General features: G+C 47.4%; 1 protein-coding gene and 1 pseudogene across 50 annotated transcripts in view; both read left to right on the forward strand.

Moving 5' to 3' along the window:
- Nucleotides 1–1,320, forward strand: part of LOC149868954 (uncharacterized) — a 220,837-nt gene extending 219,517 nt beyond the window's left edge. For all 50 annotated transcript variants that reach the window (XM_090039434.1, XM_090039433.1, XM_090039443.1 and 47 more), the window contains one exon: nt 364–1,320. In XM_090039434.1, coding sequence (XP_089895560.1) covers nt 364–866 — 503 coding nt within the window. In that variant the 3' untranslated portion in view covers nt 867–1,320. The remainder of the gene's footprint in view (nt 1–363) is intronic.
- A 168-nt stretch (nt 1,321–1,488) lies between these two features.
- LOC149868955 (uncharacterized) lies at nt 1,489–17,295 on the forward strand (annotated as a pseudogene).
- The last annotated feature ends 7,573 nt before the right edge of the window (nt 17,296–24,868 follow it).

Consider the following 24,868-nt stretch of genomic DNA (forward strand, 5'->3'; position numbering starts at 1 on the left):
CCGGCAGCACAGGAGCAAAATCCCTGGCCTGTAGGGAGAAGGAGGGGAGTTGATTCTGAGCCACCATGGTAGCTGCCGGGGGGTGAGGGGGCTGGCGTGGCCTGGCCTGGGTAGGGTATGGGGAAGGCAGGCTGCTTGTGGCAAGCAGCCCACCTGCCCCCGCTGTGGAAGCGGGGAGGGAAGTCTTATCTGACAGCCACCTGTGGAAGGAGCCTCCTGGGCAACTTAACATGGTCCCTGGTTGCCTGTGTGTGCATAACCCCCGAAGTGAGGGCAGGCAGCACACAGCCTCTCTGTACAATGCATGTTATCTCTGAAATGTTGCAAATTCTCACAAGGAGCCTCTTTGTCCTTGCTCTGCAGAACCAGCTGCTGGACATGGGGGAGAACCACCTGGCATTAGGGGAGATGGGGCCCCAAGGCCACCTGCAGCCTCTGCAGGTGCGCTTCGCATGCGCCGGCTCCGTCAGCGCCGGAGCCAGGATCGGACGGCTCTCCTCGATCGGTTGGTGACCGTCTCTGAGGAGCAGCTCGAGGAGAGTCGGACCTGGCACCGCCGCTGGCTCCAAGAGTTCCGCAGGATGTGGCAGGCCATGGAGCGGTCAGATCGTGAAGACCGCGAGGCACGGCGGGCGGAGAGTGAGGCCCACCACGCCCTCCTGCAGAGGCTGGTGGAGGCCCTGGAGGACCAGCGTGATGTGGTGCGACGGGCAGCAGCTGTTGCTGAGGATGACCAGCGTGTCACTGACTCTGTGCTGGCACTGGCAATGTTTGGCTCCACACCCAGTGTCCAGGCCCCAACCTCAACCCCAGCCCCAGCTGGCCCCTGGCAGCCACCCGCAGGCCTGCCTCATGCCCCCCAGTGAGTGTGGGAGCAGGTACAGTGCAACGTACAGAAGGCAGGGCCCTCAGCTTCTGCACCACATCCTGGTGTGTGCACCCCCCACTGTGCCTGCCATCTCCCACTTGCCCTGGCTCCTTGCAGCCCCTGAGCAGGCAGGAAGTGGCTGTGGCAGGGCTGGGTCCCTACGTGGGCCCTGCAGGCCCCAGCCCAAAGGAGGAGGAGGTGGTGTGGCTAGATAGCACCCTCCCTAGTCCCTGGGCCAGCTCCTGGCCTGCTGGGATCCCTGTGGTGCCCAGACCTGAGGTGCTGGAGGCTCAGATGCCAGGTGCCTGCCTCCAGGCTCCATGCCCCAGGCACCTCCTTCTCACTGTTTCCCACCTGGCAGTTGTAAATAGATATCTGTAAATCATTTCATGGGGTTGAGGGCGCTTTATTGGTGGTGCGCATTGGGTTTGGGGGAGGGGCTGTTGGGAGGGAGGGTAGAAGGGGGTCTGTTGGGAGGGAGCAGGGATTATGTCTGTTGCTGGGAGGGGACAGGGAGGGTGTCTGTTGGGAGGGAGCAGGGAGGGAGTCTGTTGTTGGGAGGGTGGGAAGGGGTCTGTTGGGGGGGTCTGTTGTTTGGGGGGGGGTGTCTGTTGGTGTGTTGGGGATGGAAATAAAGTTTGGGGTTTGTTGAAAACTGTCTGCAGTGTGTGTGTTTTTGGTGTTGTACTGTGGGCCCAGGGTCTGTGGGCAGCTGCCCAGGCGCTCTACTGTGAAGGGTGGTGGAGGAGATGGGCTGCAAGCACCTTGTGGCTACAGTGTCCTGGTTGCTGCTGCTGGGTGTAGCAGGGCACTATGGTGTGCCTGATGCTTTAAGGGGAGAAGCTGCCTGAGAGGCAGCTTTTAAGTGGTATGGGGCTCACCTGTCCAGAAGAAGGCCTGGTTGGGGCTAGACAAGCCCAGTGCCTGAGCTGGTCAGAGAGCCTAGCCCTGAGACCCTAAAGAGAAAAGTTCTCTGGAGCAAGGCAAAAGGACTCCTGAAGGACTCAAGAAGACAGGGAAAGCAGAATTACTCTGCAAGCCTGGGAACCAGAGGATATTACCTGGGACAGAGAATAAAATGTTTATGCAGGCAAGGGCCCTTTGTTTTGTGTTGGAATTATTGAGTTACAGAGAATTCCCCATCCCAGAGAAGGGGCTAAGGAAGGATACAGGGGGTCCCCAGCCCAGAGAAGGGAATGAGTGGGGATAGAGGACAAGGGAATAGAGCCTACGAGCACAAAGAAGGGGCTGAGTGGGGCATAGAGAGTTCCACAGCCCAGGGGAAGGACTGAGTAAGGGAACAGTGCCCACCAGCCCAGAAAAGGATCTGAGTGATGTACAAAGGGTTTCCCAGCCCAGAGAAGGGACTGAGTCAGGAAGCTGAACAGAAGACCCGCTGGCCAGGAAGAGCTGGAGTGAGAGATTAGAGGGTCTAAAGTCTCCGAGAGGGACTGTGTGAGGGCATAGGGAGGGGTTGGATGCCCCAGAGATAGAGGACAGAGAGAACTAGAGGGTGTGAGATTCCTGAGAGGAGCTAAGAGAAGTTAACACCTAGAGGGATAACACCCACAAGGCTTGGGTTGTGGTGTAGGGAAGGAATGGAGCCACACACAATTTGCCCTTAGGACTATAGGTACCTTGCAGGAAGACTGCCAGGCCAAGATGGTGAGGGGTGGATGGAGACTGGTGGGGTCCAGGAGGGACCCATTGCGGAGTTCATTGGGCTCAGGCTTTCTCTAAGGCCTGTGGGCAGCCTCTCTTCAATAAAAACAAAGTGTGGTGGCCACATTAGAGACAGAGTCAGGCAGGAGCCACACAGTTACCAGGGGACATCACGGCCACCCCTGTGGCTTGGACCCACTACAGAGGGCAAAGGGCATCCATGGCATGCTGGACATAGACTCTTGGGACAGTGTCCTGGAAGGCTGTGTCAGCAGGCTGTGTACTGCTTGGGGCTAGAGAAATGTGTGGCTGGGGAACACAGTGTGGGGCAGCCTTTTAAAGAGCAGGGATGGTGGCTGTGGGTGGCTGCAGGTGACTGTGGCTGGAGCCTAGAGCTCTCCTTGGCTACTGCAGTGGGGCAGAGCAATGTAGGGGCATCCCTGTCCTAAACTGCTCTGCCCTGGCTCAAATTGAGCAGAAGTAAACTACTCCTGGATGCAGCAGCCACACATGCACCCGCAACAGCAGCAAACTGCCCTAGAGTTTGTTGCTTCACATTAATTGCACATATAGACACACCTATGATGTAATCACTTAGCTTTTGTTTAAAATTGGAATAAGTTTGACAATAGATTTAAAATGGCGAGTAAACGCATATCTTGCTTGCTTTGATTAAACAAAAATAATATTAAGAAGCCTTAGGAATTTTACAGGTTGAGGATATGCAGCCATTATTAGTAGCTGCATAATTTTTTATCAAGCTGTTTCTTCCTCTCTCCAAAGACTGCATGTTTGACAGCGTTATTTATTATATTGTCCTCATTGGGCACTTCTATGTGGCCAACTAGGGCAGCTGAATAAATTCCAGTGCAGTTCGCATTGGAGTGTATTGCTCCTGGGCACTGTGCTTGAAGATTGACCTGGCTTAATGTGTTGTAGAGGGGATGGCTGGGGCATGAGAGTGCTCCAGTGTGGCAGCAGGCAGCCCTTGCACTGAAGCACTCTCAAGCCCTAGCCAGCCCATCAGCATTTACACATGCATTGCAGTGCACTAAACAACACTGCTGTAGAATAGTATTTGTGTTGGGCAGTACTACCCTGTGGCAGCGTTTATTAGTTTCCTGTGACCTAATAGTATGGCATGTGTAGACATCGATGTTTTACTTTAGAGCTAATTAGCCCCTCCATAAATGTCTTGTGTAGACATGCTCGCTGACAACTATGCAACACATGCAGGCGAGAAGAAACAATACCCAGGAAAGGGCTCATGCAAAGAATTCTATTCATACAGTTGAAGTGGTTTCAGTCATGTGACTGGTAATGAGACTGGAGGATTAGGAAGTCAAATGAATGCTGCCACCATGATATAAATGCACCAGACATTTCTGTGATTTTGTTGGGTATCACAGTCCTTGGAGAAATGCAGTGTATTTTCTAATAATTGGTCTGCTTTGCCTCTAACCCTCTCTTACTGACATTATGGAGCTTTCTTCATTAATAAATACAGCAGAAACAGGAAATCTGGAGTGGACTGTTGGGTGCTCATTTATTGCAGATAAGATTTAAAATTAGTGGTACATGATGCATCTTCCTGGTTCAGATGTTAGGTGTTGGTCATATGAATAAGTTGGCTCATTACTCTTTTATTCTACATCACAGCCTTCTATAGGGATAGGGACAGAAGTTACACATCTACTGGCTTAAGTGATCAGAAACCAGCTTAAATTTATGACAGAACAGAAGTTTGATGCACATAAAACACTTTCAAAGTGTCAGAAACCAGTTTCAGATAAACCTGGTTGGCTGTAGCATCAGACTTAACTGATTTAGATCAAACCAGTGTATGGAACTTCTGTCCCAGATCCCCTCCAGATTCAAGTTAATTCACAGTTCCCCAGGATGCTGGGCAGCCCTGGGCTGTGCTGTCTGGCTATCAACAAAGCAGGAGTGGGGGCAGGGAAGTAATCCCAGGCCTCCACTAGCCCAGGTCGGCACAGCACAAGGGGAGGGAACGCCTCCTCTGTGGGGCTTATGGCCCCCACCTCCACAGACCCTTGAGTTGGGCTGGAATTGATGTAGCGCCCCCCCCCCCCGCCAGCTGCCCTTGCCTTTGAGGAGTTGGGGGGTCAGGGGAATGCATCCACCTAATATGGGACCCCAGCTGGGGTCTGCACCACATGGGGAGGGAAAGTCCCCTCTGCTGAGCTTTTCACCTCTTCCTGCAGCCCAGAATGCTAAGCTGGGGTCCCTCAGCTCCACCTTGCTAGTTGCCCTTGCCTCCAAAGGGCTGGAGGGTGGGGGGGACAGGGCATGCACCCACCTAGCCCAGCACCAGCCCCCCAGGTAGGTTCTGGCCCAGCACCATGCCCCCAGGGTAAAGTCTGGCATGGTGGGGAAAGCCCCCTCTGCTGGATCAGCTCCCCCCATCCACGCTTGCAGTCCTATCCCCTTGCCAGCTGCCCTTGCCTCTGCTGGGGGTGGCAGGCAATGCCCCCGCTCAGCCTGGCACTGGACCCCCAGTGGGGTCCAACAACACCTGCAGCTGAGGTCTGCAAAAGCACAGGGGAAAACCCTCTCTGCTGAGCTTTTTCACTCCCCCTCCCCACTTGCCACCCCAGGCTGGAGGGATTGTTCACCTCCCACCAGTGGGCATGCAGGACATAATAAGGGGTGGGAAGGTGGGGAATGCCATCTCTGCATCAGGGGTGACGATCTGGGACTCTGCCAGGGGTGGGGAATCCCCACTGAGTCATGGGGATCACACAAGCCCCAGGCTGTCCTCCTGAAGGGGACAGTAAGGTCTTGGGGTGCGTGTGCTGAGCAGCTGATTGAGGATGAGCCCATGCTTAGCTGCATTCCAGTGCCTTCTGTAGTGGTTGGCAGGCAGGGAGGCATGCTTCGGTGCCCCCCAACTTCTGGTGTGGGCCACTTCAGGGATCTGGCTGCCTTCTGGTTTTAAAAGTGAATGTCAGTTCACTTTGTTGTCGGTTCAATCTACACAGTTTAGAGAAACCTGTGGAAATTGAAAATTGATTCAGCTTCGGGCTTTTTGACTGTCTGTACTTAGCCTGGATGGCCCAGGTAAACCTGGACATCTTTTGCAGACCTGAGTGAATCATTCTGTCAGGGTGTGCTCTAACTAGGTTCAGGGGCTCAAGGAGTGTGGCAGAAGTATGGGAATGGTGAGTACACATCTGCTTGTATTCATAAGCACAATATAAGGAGGCCTGGTTTTAAATTACTAGCCTACTGCTGCAAAACCTCCCTGGTAATCCTATAAGGCTGTCAAATACTGATGGGTCCAGGAGGGTTATGGCAATATTCAACACCCAAATATCAGATGTCAAAAGACCATGAGGATTGAGTTTCAACATAAATATTCTAAACTTGATTTTATTGTTTTTCCCACTTAAAATAAAAGGCATCTGGCCCCTGCACAAGAAAGAACCTGAACTTCCCCTCTTTCCATTGATACACCCTATTACTTAAGCATTTTGTAGCTTTTCCCTGGGGAGAGAAGAAGTAGTTCATGGAAAAAAAACCATGGGATAAAATAAGTTCCTCTTGAAGACAGGAAGTAATTGCTGTTATTGTAGGGGGGTTTTTTCTAATCAGAATTTCTATGTTGTAAAGCATTATAGTAATAATAATATTAATTATGGACAGTCACTTGCAGGCAAGGATTTGATAGCTGTCTCTACACAGCTTGTTAATTAGGCTTAGTAGCCCTGTAGAGCAGATAAATATCTCTTTGTTTTCCAGATAGGTAAAATAAAGCATGAAGTTTAAGTAATTTCCCAAAGCTCACAGTGAGGAAATGGCAGAGTTGGGAATACAATCAAATCATTCTACTTCCTGGTTTCCTGCTCAGACTCTCTAAACATCATTCCCTCATGTACCTTTTAAACGAGGTCATGCAACAGTGGTAGCAGGGGGAAAAGGGTGTTTAAAAAAAGTGTACTACATGTAAGTGGAAAGTTATATTTATGGGGAGTTTGTGCTCTTCCTGCATGTCCTTATAACAGGAGCCAACAATTATTGCCTATAATAATTGTTCTTAGCAATTTCAGATTTAGGAATTTCAAGGTTAGGTTTGTTTCAAAGTTAGCTTCTAATAAGAGTTCATTGGATATTCAGTAACTTATACAGCATTTTTGTTATTTTTTGGAGAAAGGGGATAGCTTTGTGTGACTGAGGTTTAGGCAGTTATTCTAACTCTGAATCTAGTAAGATGTTTTAAATGCCGTAAACTATCGTATTGTTATATTGTGCTTATGATTTTAAGCACGCTGAAGTCTAGAAATTCAAAGCTAAGTTTTTCATAGCAACTGTTAACCCGGATCTACTCTGAGCATTTAGTGCTTTTTTACACTGACCGAGCATATCTATATGTGCAATTAAGGCAAAGCAATGCATTCTGGAGCTTATTGCTCCTGGGTACAGTATTCGCACGTGCGCCCAGCACTGCAGCACACCGAGCCAGGTCAGAGCAAGCCCAACTGGCAGTGGGGTCCGGGGGCAGGCCTGCCAGCCTGGGGCTGCTCACCCCAGCTCAGTGTGCTGCAGAGCGGCTGGCTGGGGCATGAGGGTGCTTCAGTGCAGGGCTAGCTGGCAAGCAGCTCCCGCACTCAAGCACTCTTGTGCCCCAGCCAACTAGGGCAGCATCTACACATGCACTGCTGCAGAGTGTTTTTACTGTGGAGTAAATTAAGTTATTCCAGACTAATAGAGACACACGCGATGTTTACTGGGCAGCTAATTAGTGTCCTGTTCAGTAAATGTGTCATGTAGATGCGCCCACTGAGTGCCAATCCTGATGTTAATTTCTTAACTAAAGTTGGGAGAAATTTTCATTATGAAACTATGACTTAGTGACATTTTTCTGTTTTTATGTTCATAGCAATTTGTACAGTGATATGAAATACCAAATGTTTAAAACTATCATGTATAAATATGTAAAACAGTGAGAAAAATGCATACATTTTTGCTAGAAAATGGAGTTGATGGCCAAAACCTATGTGACCTCTGGGATTAAGTACAATGGTGTATCCAGGAAATTCTAAATCATAATCCCACCTTCTGCTAGTGACTGGCATGTGCGATTATACTGACTTTCATAAACAGTAAAAATAACTATTTAATGAAGTATGTAATACCATTACCTATGTTTTAAAGAAGTGGGCAACTGAGACTGTGTGTTTAAGTGACTCGCGTATGGTAGCTCTGCAAATTCTGATTAAAATCAGGATTAAAATTTAGTTCTCTGACCAGTATCTGCAATGATATGCATTGCTTGCTAGTTGCATTGATGACAGCTGGGTGGTTTGTCAGTTGACCTTTATGATTTTAGGTCTGTTACTCCATTCTTTTTTTAAAATGGGGCTCATTTATTTAACTTTTATCTTTACATCTCTAAAACTCCACTGTGGGCAAAGTAAAGCTTGAACAAATTAACCATTAACAGATGTAAACCACATTCATATCCAAACCATATGTTATCCTTGTAGTTTATCTGTACTTGCTGCCTTTGAAAGCAGCGAAGTTTGAATGTATACTTTGTATATGGTTTTAGTTTTGCAACTTTGTTCCCAAATATGAAAGTGCAGTTTGTTTTAAGGTGTTTTGAATAGAAGCTCAGGCACACTTGCAAATATTTATCTGTCACTTATTTCCTATGTTGAAATACAGAATGGTTATTTATTTGTGATGCAGAAGCACCTTAAGTAACTCCAGTCTGGAGCTGAAGTGTCATTGTGCTCCTTGCTTTACACAAGTGTTGCCATTTCCTATGATATTTTGTTTCATGTAAAATTGCCACTTCTGGAAAAAATGATGATATAATAATCTTAACTTCCATTCTTTAAAAAAAGTAGGTTTCAAACCCCCCTGGTCTCAAGGAAAATGTGACGTAGGTCCACCTTGATGTCCCAAAAATTAGAAGATGCATTAAAAATATTCAAAAAGGTCAGTTTTAAAAAAGGCTTTCCAAGCCAGACTCATGATTCTGGGGAACTTGACTTATGCTATTGGAATATGTTGGGACAGACATCATGATAGAATGGTCCTTGCTCTAGAGTAATGCTCAAACTTTCCAGACCTGCAGGCCAGATGAGTGGTGTAGGGGCAGTCCACAGGTTTGGTGGATCCCACGTGCAGGGTCAGTCCATGGGCCTAACGCAGTATGAGCTGGGCCTGGAGTCAGTTCATGGGTGCCATCTGGTATACCCCTTCCCACACCAGCCTGATCCTGTGTGCCAGTTCTGGTCGTAGAGCAACTGCACATCAGCACAGTCCAGCTCGCAGGGGCCATGTCATCTGGACCACAGGTGTAGAAATTTGGGGAGGGGGAGGCATTATTGATTGCTTATTGATTGCTGTGCTTCTGGGAGAAACTAATGTTGTTGCTGCTCCTTGCTCGCAGTTTTTGGACTTATGGGGAATCCCACAGGCCAGACATGGCTTCCTGGGCTGGAGGTTGAGCATTACAAAACAGAAGCCTTATTTTTGCAACTCACCAAAGTGGTGCCTAATATTGTAGTAGTGGGGGCCTTGCAGAATCACATGTAACTTTGTGGTAGGAAGCACACTTCTAAGAGGCCCTTTTAATTCCATCTTCCTTTGCCCTGTGAAGGCCCTGCACTTGTGACCCATTTCCCTCATGCCAAAGACTATGTCAGACTTTGCAAGCCCTTCCAGAGCCTATCCATTCTGCTCCTGGACCCAGCCTGAGGGAGTCATTAGAGAGATCAGAGAGTTTTAAAGCTGAACTGGGGAGGGAGGAGTAAAATTCAGCTCTCTATGGCAGTCTAGGGACTTTTACACTGAGCTCATGTCTCTTGTTAACATGATGTTTCAGGCTTGTACCTTTTAAAGTTTATCAGAATTTTCAGACTAACTCTGCATAATAAAGCTGGTTTGTTAAACACGTTACTAAATGGATTTTGCGGTAGTTTTCAAGTAGCTTATAACCATACATTCCTTCCCTATTATTAGTCCAGTGGACAGATCTGGTTGGTTGGTTGTTTTTAAACAACTTATTTGAAATTAGAAACAATACTAAAAAAAAATATTTTTTTTAAAATGATGAACTCTGCTGTAGTGAGTACAAAGACAAGACCACTTTCTCTTTTAGTGTTTGCTAACTCTTCCACTGTGTCTGTTCATTATATGATGATATATCATTAACCATAACCTATATTAGTGTGCATGGGGCCAGAGGCAGAGCAGCGGTGCCACAGGCCTCAGGGTGGCAGTGCTCTGTCCCTGCCTGCCTCCACACCCCCTCCCTCCCCACCGTCATTCATGACGGGCAGTTTGGTAGTGTGAATTATAATAGTGTGCCTGGTATTTGCCTTCATATAAGATGATCTTTTTTTGAACAATAGCTTCAATGTAATACCTTAAAATAAGAGAAAATATAGAATTTAGCAGTAATCAAAACGTATCTTTCATGGCTGATAGCTATTTAATGCCTAAGCTGCAAATTTAGTGATTGAATGTATTAAATAAGTTAGTGTTTTATTTGCAGCTGTAGTTGTATATGAACTTACATTCTTTTTGTCCCTGCCATGATTTGTTGGCAGTCCCAGTTTATCAGCTGGCTTTCTCTTAGCAGAATACTTCACCTTCCTCTTCCATTATGAAATCTAGCTTGGACCTCAGCCTTCAGAATTTCAGTGTTTTTGTCTTATTGCTTCCTTGTTTTTCCATAGTTCTCTTCTGGGTGATTAAATCCTCAAACTTAGGTTTTCCCACTAGATTGCTCACAGGGGCCTACCACGTCTGTTACTCTGCACTTTCAGAAGAGTAAATAGCTTTATGAGACATCCTTACAGTATACTTAAAAGCTTTAGAGGTCAAATTGAAGTGCTATGCTAAAATCAATTATGCTGAATTTTGAGCTGTATGAATTTCCCAAGATACATGTTTCTTTTACTCTTGGGCTGCTAAAGCCAAAAATGTTAGTTTTCTTAGTGTTCTTTATACCAGGAGAAAAAAGATAAGCCTACAGAAAAATAAATATGTGAACAGAGCTACGTTGACCTATATGAGATCCTAAAATTTAGTTGCTACCCAAAGATGTAAACTGAAAGAAAAATGTGTTAAGGGTCTTTCCTTCAGGAAAGCTATTCTTCAGCCAGTTTGAGCATTAATATAATTGAATGCTGGCCTGTAAACCCAGGAGATATTACAGGGAAGTATCTTTGTAGAATCATAGAAGTAGGGTCGGAAGGGACATTGTAGATCTTCAAGTCTGACCCCCCGCCTGGGCAGGAGAAAAACTGGGCTCAAATGATTCCATCCAGGTAAGCATCAAGCCTCTTAAAGACCCCCAGGGTAGGAGCCAGCACCACCTCCCTTGGAAGTTGGTTCCAGATCCTAGCCGCCCTAACTGTGAAGTAGTTCTTATGGATGCCTAATCTAAACCTACTCTCCAACAACTTGTGGCTGTTATTCCTTGTTATGCCAGGGGGTGCTAGGGGAGACAAGGTCTCTTCCAAACCCTTCTGGTCCCCCCTAGTGAGTTTATAGATGGTCACCAGGTCCCCCCTCAGCATTCTCTTGTGAAGGCTGAACAGGTTCTGGTCCCGCAGTCTCTCATTGTAAGGTCTGCCCTGTTGTCCCTGGATCATGTGGGTGGGCCCTCCTCTGGGCCCTCTCAATGTTGTCCACATCCCTCCTGAAGTGGGGCACCCAGAACTGGACACAGTACTCCAGCTGTGGCCTGACCAGTGTCACATAGAGGGGGAGGATCACCTCCTTGGCCCTACCTGAGATGCACCTGTGGATGCACGATAAGGTCTGGGTAGCCCTGCCAACCGTGACCTCGCTTTGTTGGCCCATGTTCATCTCGGAGTCAGTAATGACTCCAAGATCCCTTTCTGCCTCCGTGCTCTCAAGAAGGGAGTTTCCCATCTTATAGATGTGCTGCTGGTTACTACTGCCCAGGTGCAGCACCCTGCACTTGTCAGTATTGAAATGCATCCTGTTTTTGTTAGCCCACCCCTGTAACCTATCCAAGTCTTGCTGCAGTCTTTCCCTCCCTACTAGTGTGCTCACCTCACCCCAAATTTTGGTATCATCAACAAATTTAAACATGTTGCTTTTCACCCCATCGTCCAAATCACTGATAAAGAAATTGAACAGTGCGGGCCCAAGGACCAAGCCCTGGGGGACTCCGCTGTCCTCTTCCCCCCAGGTCAAATATGACCCATCCACCACTACCCTCTGAGTACAACCCTTCAGCCAATCTGCAATCCATCTGACTGTGTAGGTATCAATGCCACAGTCGCCCAATTTTTTAATGAGGATGGTGTGGGAGACGATGCCAAGGCCTTGCTGAAGTCCAGAAAGACTACATCCACGGCAACACCTGCATCCAATGCTTTTGTGACCTGATCATAAAAGGCGGTCAGATTGGTCTGATGTGACCTGCCCCTAATGAAACCGTGCTGGCTGCCCTTGAGCATCATCCCTGAAGCTGGCCCATCGCAGATGCGCTCCTTGATGATCTTCTTAAAGAGTTTCCCTAGGATTGAGGTAAGACTGACAGGTCTGTAGTTGCCCGGGTCCTCCCTCCTCCCTTTTTTAAGATGGGGACCACGTTGGCTATCTTCCAATCATCTGGCACCTGGCCCGAGCACCACGGGCGCTTGTAAAGCCATGCCAAGCCCCTGCAGTAACCCCTGCTAGCTCCCTCAACACCCTGAGAGCATCTGGACTCACTGATTTGAACATGTTCAGCCCCTCCAGAAGCTCTCTAACCCACTCCTCGCCAACCTGAGGTCTAGAGAGGTTCCCCTCGAGTCTGGCTTGCATTATGGTGAGGAAGTCCCGGTCCTTGCGCAAGAAAACAGAGGTGAAGAATTGGTTAAAGAGGTCTGCTTTCTCCTCTGGCGCGACCACCAGATTGCCCAGAGTATCTTGCAGGGCCCCACGTTTCCTGGTGCTTTCTTCATCCTTCCTATATATTTGAAAAAGGACTTTTTGTTATCTTTGATCTTGGACCCTAGTCCTAGATCTATGTCCGCCTTAGCTTTCCTGACAGCCCCCCTACAGGCCTGAGCAGAGGAGGTATACTCCTCTTTGGTGATAGCACCCCCCTTCCAACAGGTGTATGCCACCTTTTTGGCAATCAGGCATTCCCGGACACCCTTGGTGAGCCAGGGGGGCTTTCGGGCACTCTTGCCTCCCTTGTTTCTTGTTAGGATGGTCACCCCTTGGGCCCTGAGTATCATCTCCTTAAGGAATGACCGCTCATCTTGGGCACTGAGTTCCCCTGCTCTTGAGAACCCCAGCGCCTCTCCCACTTATCTCAACTCGTTGAAGTTGGCCCTATTGAAGTCTAGGGCTACCGCCTTGCTGCAGTCCCTTGTCACCCTGTGTTGGATGGTGAATTCCAGCAAGCGATGATTGCTATCACCCAGGTGGTCAAGAACCTGGAGGCCTCTTACCAGGTTGTCACCTGTGGCCAGGACCAAGTCCAACAGGGCATTTCCTCTGGTGAGACTGCGCACCTCCTGAATTAAGTGGAGGTCCTGTATCTCAGCCAGGAACCTCCTGGAACAGTCCGACTTGGCTGACTGTTCCTCCCAGCAGATGTCCAGGTAATTTAAATCACCCATGACAACTACATCCCTTGCCTTAAGTGCCTCTGTGAGCTGGCCCAAAAATTCCCAGTCTAGCTCCTCCCCTTGGTTGGGGGGTCTGTCGTAGACCTTCACCGTTAGATCCCTCTCCCCACGGCCCCCTTGTATCTTGACCCAGAGCACTTCAGCTTGCCCCTCCTCTGACCCCATTCTGCTGGCAGAGGATGTGTATTGCTCCTTGACATAGCGCGCCACACCCCCACCTTTCCTTCCTTCTGTATCCCACCTGTAAAGCCTATAGTCCCTAATGCTAACTGCCCAGTTGTGGGATGAATCCCACCACGTTTCTGTAAGCCCCATTATGTCTGGGTTTGAACTGGCTATTCTGAGGGTGAGTTCCTCCTGTTTGTTCCCCATACTACAAGCATTGGTATGTAGGCATTTAAGGCCTTGCATAGCTGCATATGCCACCCCCCCCCCCCCCGATTTGGGAGACTGTCTGGACCCCTGTTTCTTACCTGGGCACTCCTTGCATTTGTCACCTGTCTTGCTCGGGTGGTATCTCCTCGTATTCCTGCGGCCCCCTCCCCTGGTGAGGCTACTTTATGAGATCAGCTGAGATCTTCATAAAGACCAGGAATTGTTGGGAGTTGTTGTTCCAGGTGGAACACATAATAAAGAGAGGTCAGGTCAGTGTCATGTGACTGTTCAGGAGACAGTATAAATGATGTTCCTGACATCATCTAGGAAAAGATGGGAGCTGAGATGAAACCTGAAAGGGAAGAATTCCCTTATTAGTCAGGGAGAAGTAAGACCTTGCTTTGGGGGCAGTGGAACAGAAATATAGCCAGAGCGGTCTGCTGCTTTGCTTAGTAGTGTCTAGATTCTGAAGAAGAGAGGAATCCATGGTTTCAAAACATTGTAACCTGTTATGGTCTTTCTGAGTTAGTTGCAACAGAAGAATTGCTCCAGTGCTTTCTGTAGTCAAAAAATGAGTGAAAACTAGGATTTGACATTTTCTGAGGGGTGCCTTGAGTCTACCTAGGGCACCCTGTTTGGGCCTTTGAGTCTAAAAAGTTGAAAAACACTGTTCTAGGAAGCGGGAAAGAATCAGAGTTTCCTTTCAAGGGATAAGAGACTAGATAAGCTGAAAGGTAGGACTGACAAATTTATCTCAGTTGTCAGGGCTGTCAACTTCTAAGTATATAGGGGTTCAATACCCAGCAGTATGAACCAGCAGTGGCACACATCCATGGGCTGTACCACAGTGATCCACTGGCCCCTGAGACTGCATGCTTTGCAGATTACCTTCCGCCCCTGCCTCCTCCCATCTGCTACACCACTCATGGCTCCAGGCTCACCCCTCTTTTCCCCCTCTCTCTTCCCTTGGCTGTGTTGCAGTGCACTGTCCCTGCCCCTGGGGCAGGAACAGGCAATGAAAGCTGGAAGAGAAAGGGGAAGCCCAGAGACTCTGGCTGCAATAGCAATGGGGAGAGCAATGTAGGGAATCAGTTGTTAGGCAGGTGGACAGTCCTGGTGTAGATGGGAGAATTGAGGTACAGTGGTTAAGTGACTGTCCAACCTCACTTAAAAAACTGTTGCACAACTGCAGGGGCAACCCAGATCTAAGAAACAATCCAGTGGGTTTGGCCTTGTACAGGCATTTCATTTTTCCTGAGAGAGTCGCCGCTCTCCCAGGACAAACCATGAGTGTACAGATGTTTAGGCTTTTTTTCCCATAGTAAAAATTGACACTCCAGGAGAAAAATAACCTTGGAACAACTAGGGAGGGTTAAATCACTCCTTGGAGAGTTTCTTCTGGGAAAGTGAATTTCTATACATTCCATGGCTTGACTCAGAAGAGAATATAGCACTCCAGCATCCTCTCTTCTCTCTCCTAGCGAGATAGTGAGTGTGTCTACATGTGCACGTGTGTGGAGAAGACTAATTAGCTCTACAGTAAAGTATTGCTGTCAACACATGTGGTGCTATTAGGTGCAGTAAACTAATTAACTCTGCCATAAGATAGTACTGTCCAGGACAAGTACTATCTTATGGTGGAGTAAATAACTGTGGTTAAATGCACATGTGAACACTGACTGTGGGTGTAAATTGCACCCAGTCAGCCCAGCCAATGGGGCAACACTCCTGCCTAGCCACATGGCTTGGCAGCTTTAGCAGTCTTGTGCCCCAGCTAGCTCCTCCACGACTCAGTGCAGGCACCCAGAGCCTACCCAAACCCCCGGTGCCCCCTGCCAGTCTGGGCTGGCCCCCTTACCCTGGGCTGGGCCAGCACGCACTGCCAGATGCCACCACCCACTGCCCGGACTAGACTTCTCAAGCTTGCTGCTGACCCTGCCACCCAACAGAGCCTCCTTGAACCTGCTGCCACCCACAGAGCCTGCTCCCAGCCTCTGCCATGTTGGGCCCCGCACCCACTGACATGCAGAGGTGAGGGCCCAACTGGACACATGATGAAACTACTGAACTCATAGTGATTTGGAGGGGACATCGAGGTCTAGCGCCAGTTTGCCAATGCTACGTGGACCAATGCCCACATGTTTGAGGAGATGGCTCAACAGCTGCAGGAGCGAGGTCACTGGCAGTCCAGCCACCAGTGCTGGGTGAAGGCCAAGGTTCTGAGGCTACCATATATCTGCATCTGGATCCATAATAGGCAGTCTGGGGCTTCCCCCAGAACCATGCCCTTCTCCTTGAGCTTGAGAGCATCCTGGCCCCATAGACCCTGGCGAGGCCCCTCATGTGTTCTTCACCATGGGTGGGCTGGAGGAGTCTGTGCCAGGGGCCACAGGCCAGGAGGACTTTCTGGGGGAGGGCACCTTGTGGCTGCTGCACCATGCTCTGGCATGTTCCCCACCCTCAGCCTCACCTAGCAGCTTGGGCAGCCTGGGCCACAATCTGCTCTGGCTACTTTGGCAGCAGTCAACCAGTGAGGAAGATAGGGGTGGGGATGTTCCCTGCAGATGCCAGCTCCGGCTCATCGCCGGACGGGGCCACTGCCCAGCCGGCCACAGACCATGCTTTGCTGCCCCAGATGCATCGGCCATCTGGACCTCATCTCTGTGGCCAGGGACAGCATCTGACCACTGGGAGCGGCTGCCACACCCACCCGGTAAGCCTCATACAGGGAGCAGGGCCAGACGGGGTGGTGGTGCTGCAGCCACCTGTGCCTGTGTCAGCTTACCTGGCTGCCCCTGGGCTGTACGCCAGGAGCCAGGGATCCCTCATATGGGGGGTGAGGGACCTTCTCCTCCCTGCCCTACCTGCCTGAGCTCCCCCACAACCACTGGAGCCCCCTCTCCCCACACAAACACACAGGGAGGCAGTTCAGAATTTTACTGAGCACCCAGTGGGCTCCCAGCCAGGGGCCTATCACATGTGGACAAATTCATCAATGGTAGCGACGATGACTCCTTAACCGCAAGGGTCAGGCAGTTGTAGCGCAGAGATACCCGTCCAGATGGTGGTGCCGGTTGTGGGCAAGTGTGAGCTAGTCTGGGGCACCCTTGAAGCTCAGAGCCCCACACCAGTTTCTCAGCTTCTCCTGAGGGGTCGTGATCATCATCAGCAGAGTATAGTGGGTCAGGCAGCCCTCAGAGCACTCAAACATCTCATTGTGGTGCACCTGGGTGATTCTGACATGCTTTAGATGCAGCCCATGTATGGTAGGGGGCCTGGCCTGGGGTGCCTCTGTGGAGTGGCCCACTAGGGGGAAGGAGGAAGTGTGGGACATCACCAGCTCTGTGTGCCAGCCAGGTGGGAGCCCCTGACCCCCAGGACTTGGGTGCCATAGGCCCAGTGGCATGGGACTGAAGGGACTGAAGTGCCTGGCCTGTAGGGAGAAGGTGGGAAGTTTCTTTGGAGCTGCTCTGGCAGCTGCTGGGAGGTACCAGGTATGGCTGGCCTAGGTAGGGTATAGGGAAGACAGACTGTGTGCAGCAAGTGGCCCACCTGCCCCTACTGTGAAAGCAGAGACAGAAGGCTTGCCTGGCAACTGCCCATGCCAGAGACCACCCTGGCAACTTACAGTGGTCCCTGTGTGCCTGTGCCTGTACAACCCCTAAATTGAGGGCAGGCAGTGCATTGCTCCTCTGTACAATGCATATTATCTCTGAAATTCTGCAAACTCTCACAAATAGCTTCTCTGTCTTTGCTCTGCAGAACCAGTTGCTGGACTTGGGGGAGAACCACGTGGCGTTAGGGGAGATGGGACTCCCAACCCATCATCAGCCTCTGCTGGTGTCCTCTGCATGCACTGGCTCTATCGGTGCCGGAGACAAGACTGGATAGCTGTCCTTGACCAGCTGGTCTCTGCCTCCGAGGAGCAGCTCGAGGAGAGTCAGAACTGCCACTGCCACTGGCTCCACGAGTTCCATAGGATGTGACAGGCCATGGAGCTGTTGGACCATGAAGTGTACCATGTCCTTCTGAAGAGGCTGGTGGATTCCCTGGGGCACAAGCACGCCATGGTGAGATGGGTGACAGCCACCACCGAGGACAGCCAGCATCAGTGACTCAGGGCTGGCCTTGACCATCTTTGTAGCCATGCCTGGTGTCCAGGCTCTGGCTGTGGCCCCAGTTGGTTCCCTGGCAGCTATGTGTGGGTCTGCTTTAGGTCCCTCAGTGAGCGTGGCAGCAGGTGTAACATCTCTTGCATCAGGCAGGGACCCCAGCCTCTGCACCAGATCCTGACCTGGTCCCCCACTTCATCCACCACTTGCCCTGGCTCCATATGGGCCCTGAGTGAGCAGTAGCCATGGTAGGGCCTGCTCCCCACATGGGCCCTGCTGGCCCCAGCCCCATGGAAGAGGAGGGGGAGGAGAGCTCCCACCTTTGTCCCCAGGCCAACCCTTGAGCCCACTAGGCTTGCCGTGTCATCCCAAACCAAGGTGGTGGTGTCTAAGACTGGGGTCCCAGATGCCTTCCTCTGGGCTCTGTACCATAGGCACCTCCTGCCCACTGTTTTCTCCCTGACATTTTTAAATAGACACTATAAATATGGGGGTAAGAGTGTTTTATTGGTAGCACACATTGAGTGTGAGCTGGTGGGGTCTATTGTTGTGAGGGAGGGAGGGGTCTGTTGTTGTGGGGAGGGGGTTTGTTAATGTGTTGGGGATAGAAATAAAGTTTGGGGTTTGTTGACAGCTCTCAGTGTGCTTGTTCCTGGTGTTGCACTGTGAGCCTGTGGTTTGTGGGTAGCCTCCCAGGCACCCTACTGCAAGGAAGCAGTGGTCTGCAAGTGCCTCATGGATGCAGTGCCTTGGCTGCCACTGCTGGGTGTGGTGCTTGCCACAGGATGAATAGGCAACTTCCTTTTCATAATATAACAATTACACCAAGGCATGGGAGGCAAGAGTGAAGGGGAGCGTACCTAAAATCAAGTTGAGGTTGTGGCCATTTTGCTACCAGGGGACAGCATGATCACCTCTGCATCCTGGTTCTGCTACACTGGGGAACAAAGTTCAGGGAAGCCTTTTAAAGAGTAGGGCTGACACCCAGATGGCTGTGGCCGGAGCCTGCAGCTCCCTCTGGATCCTGCAGCAGGGCAGAAGCAGCCTCCTCCAGGTGCACATGTAGATGCTGCACCTGGGGGTAGTTTACTCTGGCACAAATTGCTCCAGTTTGTTCAGTTAAATTAATTGTACATGTAGATGCACAAGCAGCTTGAGCGAAGAGTAGAACATGCCTGCCTCCTTTGCAATCTCCACATTGTGTTGCAGGGAAGCATGGATTGACCATGGGCACTTTAAGCTCTTCACTTTTCAAATCCTTAGCATCTGATTGTCTGTACATATAGCTCTTGAGTTCTTCTACCAGGAGAACAAACCTGGGAGAATTCTCTCAGGTTATTTGAATGTGCGTATACAACCTAAGTCCTAACACCAGTTGTTATATCTTAATAGAAGTTTGGAGGTCCTTAACATTCCTACCTAACATAAAACTGTTTACAGTTTCTTATGGAATACATTTCACTTAAGAATATTAGAGTAGCAGCTTACCATTTGGTGTATAGGGTTTTTTTTTGTTTTTTTGCTCTAGGTATCTGGGTCCTTACCCACTCATCAGGAGAGTTTACTGTAGTATAATTTGGAACTGTCATCACTTCTAATCAAGGACAGTAAAAGCTATATCATAATGCCATTTACTGGATGATTGATTGAGATGACAGACAGTCTAGATCTAAAGTTCTGTCATGTTATAACTCTCTACTCTGATATAGGCTGTGGGAGAAGTTGTATAAGAGAAAAGGAGGAATAAGACTCTTTAAGTACATATACTGAAAGTAGGTGTTAATTTCTTTATATGAAATTGTTCATGTGCATTTGTGCACAGTTGCTCCACTCCTAACAGCCAAAGGTTGAATTTAGCTCCTGCTTGCCCAAGCCTTTTTTAATGGTCTTTAACAGGTTTTGTTTATACAGTGGCATACAATTTCAGTTGCCCAGCCTGCTGTAGTCGCCTTCCTGGAACATGCTTTATCTCTATCATTTATCATTCCTCTGAACTTCCTGAACTGCATGCCCCCTGCTTGGATTGGTAGGCTTGCAGTATACTTGCTTTGGTATTTTTTTCCTTTTCTTTCTGCTGCCCATTTCTCCTACCCCATGGGGAGCTCCTCCCCCACATACATTCTATTATTGAAGCTTTCAAATTAGGACTTGCTCTGAAATTGCGGTGGAAAGCAATTTTTAGTGTAATTTTTTAATTTTGTTAATACATTTCTTTTCTTTCTTCTCTTCCTCCTCTTTTTTCTCCTCCTTCTTGCAGTCAACCCCTTCCCTCTTTTACTATTTTACGTCTCTATAATTACTTTATGGATGATACTTTCTATGCTAGGATTCTTATGCATTGCTATTCCAGCCACTAAAACCAACATTTTTGCAGGTTATCACCACTAATTGTATGTTCCTCGTATGTATACATGGAACACTGACAATAATACCGAATACAGAATATCTGCTTATTCAATGAGATCCGTTCCATTGTGTGTCTGAGGCAAAGGCCCTGTGGAAAAATATGGGATCACATAATTCAAGACAGTATCATAATGCATATGCATAAGACGCTGAACTAAGATTTATGTGGGAAATCTTAATTCTGGGATTTCCTAACTTTTTCTTTAACTTTGCTACCTTAATAATCTTTTAATGTAATTATTTGTATGCAGAAATAATATTAGGTGCAGAAAACAGATCATTTGGTTTAAATTCTGGTCACATTTTCAAATCTGTTAGAAAATTCACAGTGATTTCAAAGGGTTTAGTATTTTGTTCCCTGTAAATGATATTGACTGGAGTAATACAAAAAATTCTGTGCGTGTGAATCTTTGCCTCTCTTAATAGTCTGAAAACATTGTAACTAGCCCTTTTTTGGGGCTGAGACCTAGGACCTGGCTTGGTTAACTTGCAAAGAATTTTAACAAGACAGAGAGAGTACTTAAGGCATTACAATTCACATGCAAGTCATAATATTAAAAATAATTTTTCATACCTTCCTAAGTCCCATTTTTAAAACAGTTTAGGCCTCCTAAGACAATGGTTCTCAACCTTTTTTGTACCAGGACCCATTTGTAAACATTGACCAGTCCTGACACAGTAAATAGTTTAAGTAGAAAACACACAAGTATTTTGGCCCCAAAATACTTATTACATACAACAAAATAAATTGGTTCAACGGTCTTAATTTTAAAGATAGAAATCAACATCAACAAGGAAACATTAACAGCAATATCAACATGTGGCCCTCCATCACTCCCAAGTGACATTCATAATTGTGCAATTTGTACAATGCAAATTGCTGGTGCCCTTCACTCCTGACTTGTAGCCCCCTGTTCCCATCCCCATCCCCCACCCCCGCAATGCTGGAGGGGCCCCCAGGTACCCCCATCCCACCTGGGCAGGAGCACAATGGCTCCAGCTCATGTGAGCAGCAGTGGTGCAAGTCCAGCCCTGGCATGGGCTGGAGAGAGGAGGAGGAGAGGCCTGTGGCACCCTCCACCCTGGGCTGGGGTTCTCCAGGTATAGCAGGGGGACTGGTCATGCCTGCTTCCCTCCGCAAGTGTTCACGACCCTCATATAGTCTTGTGACCCGCTTTTGCGTTGTGACCCACAGTTTGTGAAGCACTGTTCTAAGGCACTTGGGCACTTCTGAAACTTTGCCTCTGAACTTAAAAAGTGTCCTCTCATTTTCTTTACATCTTTTTTATTTCCCTTCATTTTAGTATTGTCAAAGCTTTTGAACAGAATGTAGGACACCTTTTCTCTGGTGATCTGACACTTCCTACAATGGGAGCATGAAGAGTTGTTGTACGCAGATGGACATGTGGCATGGTATCAGTGAATTCCTTATTGGCTGTTTTCATGACAGCAGGCTCTCCTTCTGGTCAGTCTGACTGCACAGCAGTGTAATAGCATGTACACACCATTTGTGTAAAAGTGAAGTATAATAAATAAGTACATAAATAATAAAGAAAAAATGGGCAATTTAAATTTTTATGGCTCTGTGATTTTGTTAATGCATTGTGTTTTGCTGTTATTTGTGCATTTCAGTTAACATTTGGGTAGCTGGTATCTAGCCTCAAAACAGATGTGGAAGACCCTTTTTTGTCTATGATTATAGGCTAATATTACAGTCTATGGACATAGGTAGGGATCTACCTAAATTGCACTGAAAATGAATTGCACAGCAGCTCGTTTAATCTTGCTATTTTCACTACATGCCCCATACCGCTTCTTCTTGCCTGTGATTGGTGGATGGACCCCAGCGCCTCCATTGCTCATTGCTTGCTCCTGATTGGACAGGAGGGAAAAATCATGTTTTAAAATATGCTGCAGTTTTTGCCTTCTGCCTTGATTTAGGTAGATCTCTAGATGTAGGGTTTAGAATAGCATATTGTCTTGTGATAGTAACTGAGGAGAAGCCAGTGGAAGTAGAGAGTTCAGTTTCCTTCCTACAGCACCAACTTTAAGGAAACAAGTTTTTGATTAGTCTTGAGACCTGGAGCAGCTTATTCCTAAATTGAACCCTGTGACCTTCTCTTAGATGGTGGTTCACAATGTCTAGATTTTGAGGATGAAGAAGAAACCTGGGAATGAGATTTGAAGCTACATTATGCAAAAATGTGTCAATAATTCAGGCTGATTGATAGCTCCTCTTGTAACCAAAATCACATGCAATTTTTTTATTCTTATAGCATAATGCATCCTGTACATATAAGCAGTTCTGCTGAACACATGGTGTTGCTGCTTTTCACGAAACACTCCCTCCCTACTTCCCTAAGCAGAATCTTTAAAAATCAATTCACATAATCCATTCAGTCTGAAATACTGGAGATGCTGAAGCCATTATTCCACAATTCTTGCATTTCAGGTCCCTTCTATGGAAACAAAGCTATTCACAAGGCTATGTTAAAGTCTGTCAGCATTTCCACTGAAACATTTTTTCCCATAGGTTTATCATTTGCTTTCCTGGATGAGACTAATTGTACCAATTTTATTATTTTTTCTTTTGAAAAAGTTTTTGGATTTTTAAAAAACATATACTTCAAATACAAACAAAAAGTGTGTTTATTCTAGGGAGGCATTTCTGGGTAATGCATTGTTTTAACACAGAGAGCTTGGTCCAGTTCTTATTGAAGTCTAGGGATTTCATTGATTTCAAATAGCTTACATACTGTGCATTATCAGTGTGAATTAACAGGTTCTGATATTTTTGTATATAGCTATATCTGCTTCAGTGTGCGTGTGCATGCATGTACGCATATGTAATGTAGAGACTATAGTATGTATCATCTCTTTTGGAGGGTGGGGAGGGACAGAATTGTGGGGAGGGGTTTAAATCCCAGTGAAAAATTTGTTAGAGACTTTGACTATACATTTTAAAGTACTAAAAACATGTAAGATGCATTTAGTCATTATGACTGTAATAGCTCCCAACGGAGACTGAATGGTCCAAGGCAGTTGTGTAGTTCCAAAGAGCTGAGAATTTCAAGATGATAAACTTCCCATTTAGGGAATACTCCATAACTTGGAAGTAGTATTTAATATGAAGTTTTTCAGAAGTATTAAAGTTTCTGTGTCTAAAAGCAAACAATGCCGTAATGTCCTAGTGGGTCCCACAAAAATCCCAATACAAAAGAAACTTGCACTTCTTGCTAGTAGGTGGTGTTTCATATGCTATATTGAGACTAATGCAACCCTTGTAGAAAAATGCAGTGGTGGCCAACATTTTTGGCAGGCATGCCACAAGTTAAGCCCTGCTTCTTCCCCAGATGCCACTCTGGTTCCTGCCTTTCAGAGACCTACCTGATAGTTTGCCCCCGGGGCACCAGAAGTGGAGGCAGGGGAGATCTGAGCCTTTGTGTGTAGTCCAGGGAAGCTGAGCAGGGGCAGGATGCTGCTGCAAGAGGAGGCATCGCTGCCAAGAGCCAAGCTAATACTTCCTGGCTTTGCAATCATCTAGGTTTTATATGGTGAGCAAGGATCCAGAACCCTGAATTCAGTGGTGACTGCAGAGTTAGGCAAGGGTTAACCTGGCTCCTCACAGTGACACCTGATATATCCTCTCCCAGCAGCATTCTTCTCCCCCCACTCTCCCTCCTCTGCTCCATGGAGTGCTCTACTCCTTTTCTGGTGCTTCCTTCTATTGTCTGCTCTGGTCTTGCATGTCAAACACTGCAGCTGTCTGTGCCACAGGTTGGCCACCCTTGAAATGATGCCCCTTCTCATGATTTGAGGTTTATTTTCATTTGCTGCTTTTTAAAAATCTGTTCTGTTTAGTTAAGTTTAGTCTAGTCTCCATGCATGTTTAAAAATGAATAGGATTTTGAAAGCACTGTCATGTAGTTAAATTTTTGTTAAAAGATTATTAGTCCTTTATTTTAGATTTGTTGATCAGGAGTTCGTATTATGCTCCAAACATGCAAAAACAGGTTATTTTTCAGTCTCAGACTGAAGGGCAGAGCACAAGGTAGCAATAAGACAGTCCTAGTCAGCGTGATGAACAGCAGTCATAGCACACTGGTGCCTAAACCAAAAGCAAACAATTGTTGAAAAGCAAACGGTTCTTCATTGCCTTTGGAACAAATCCATAAAATGTCAGTGCTACTTTACTGCAGGAAGTGTTTGGGTGAGGAACTGTGCAGAATAGCCGAGTGATTAGATCCATAGATTTCAATGCAGTAGAATAACTAATGTATTTCAGGATGGCATAGAAGTATAAAACTTGCATAACATAAGCTGAGCATTTTAATGAAAGATAAAGACAATCCTCTGAGCTGCTAAAGGTATAAACAAATTATAAAACATGCCATGTGTTTTTGCAGGAGATTAGGTAATCTGTCCAATTTTACATGAAACACGAATACTTGTCAGAATTCAACAAAGGACATAAACCCTGTATCCTTAAAAATGGACTGAGTTGTTGTAGTTTCAGGTCGACACCCTCAGGACTGCCCCATCATACCCTTTCTGGCCTTTCATAAATATGGGAGATCAGAGATAAATTAATAATCAGAATTTCAGCTTCAAGAATTGGTGTTTTGAGTACTGGCCTAAAATGGCCTCATTAAGAATTATGTATCTTTGGAGCTCTCTGTCACCTAAGGAAATATTGGCAGCGTGAATAACATAAGTACTGTCCCAACTGCAAAGGCAGGAGTCTAATTCACATGAAATTGTCCAGCATTTCTATAAGCTGTTTGTGCACTGCTACCAAGCAAAGACAACTT

This window comes from Crocodylus siamensis, chromosome 3 (genome assembly GCF_052110815.1).
Source record: "Crocodylus siamensis isolate JL-2025a chromosome 3, ASM5211081v1, whole genome shotgun sequence".
In the NCBI taxonomy this organism is placed as follows: domain Eukaryota; kingdom Metazoa; phylum Chordata; order Crocodylia; family Crocodylidae; genus Crocodylus; species Crocodylus siamensis.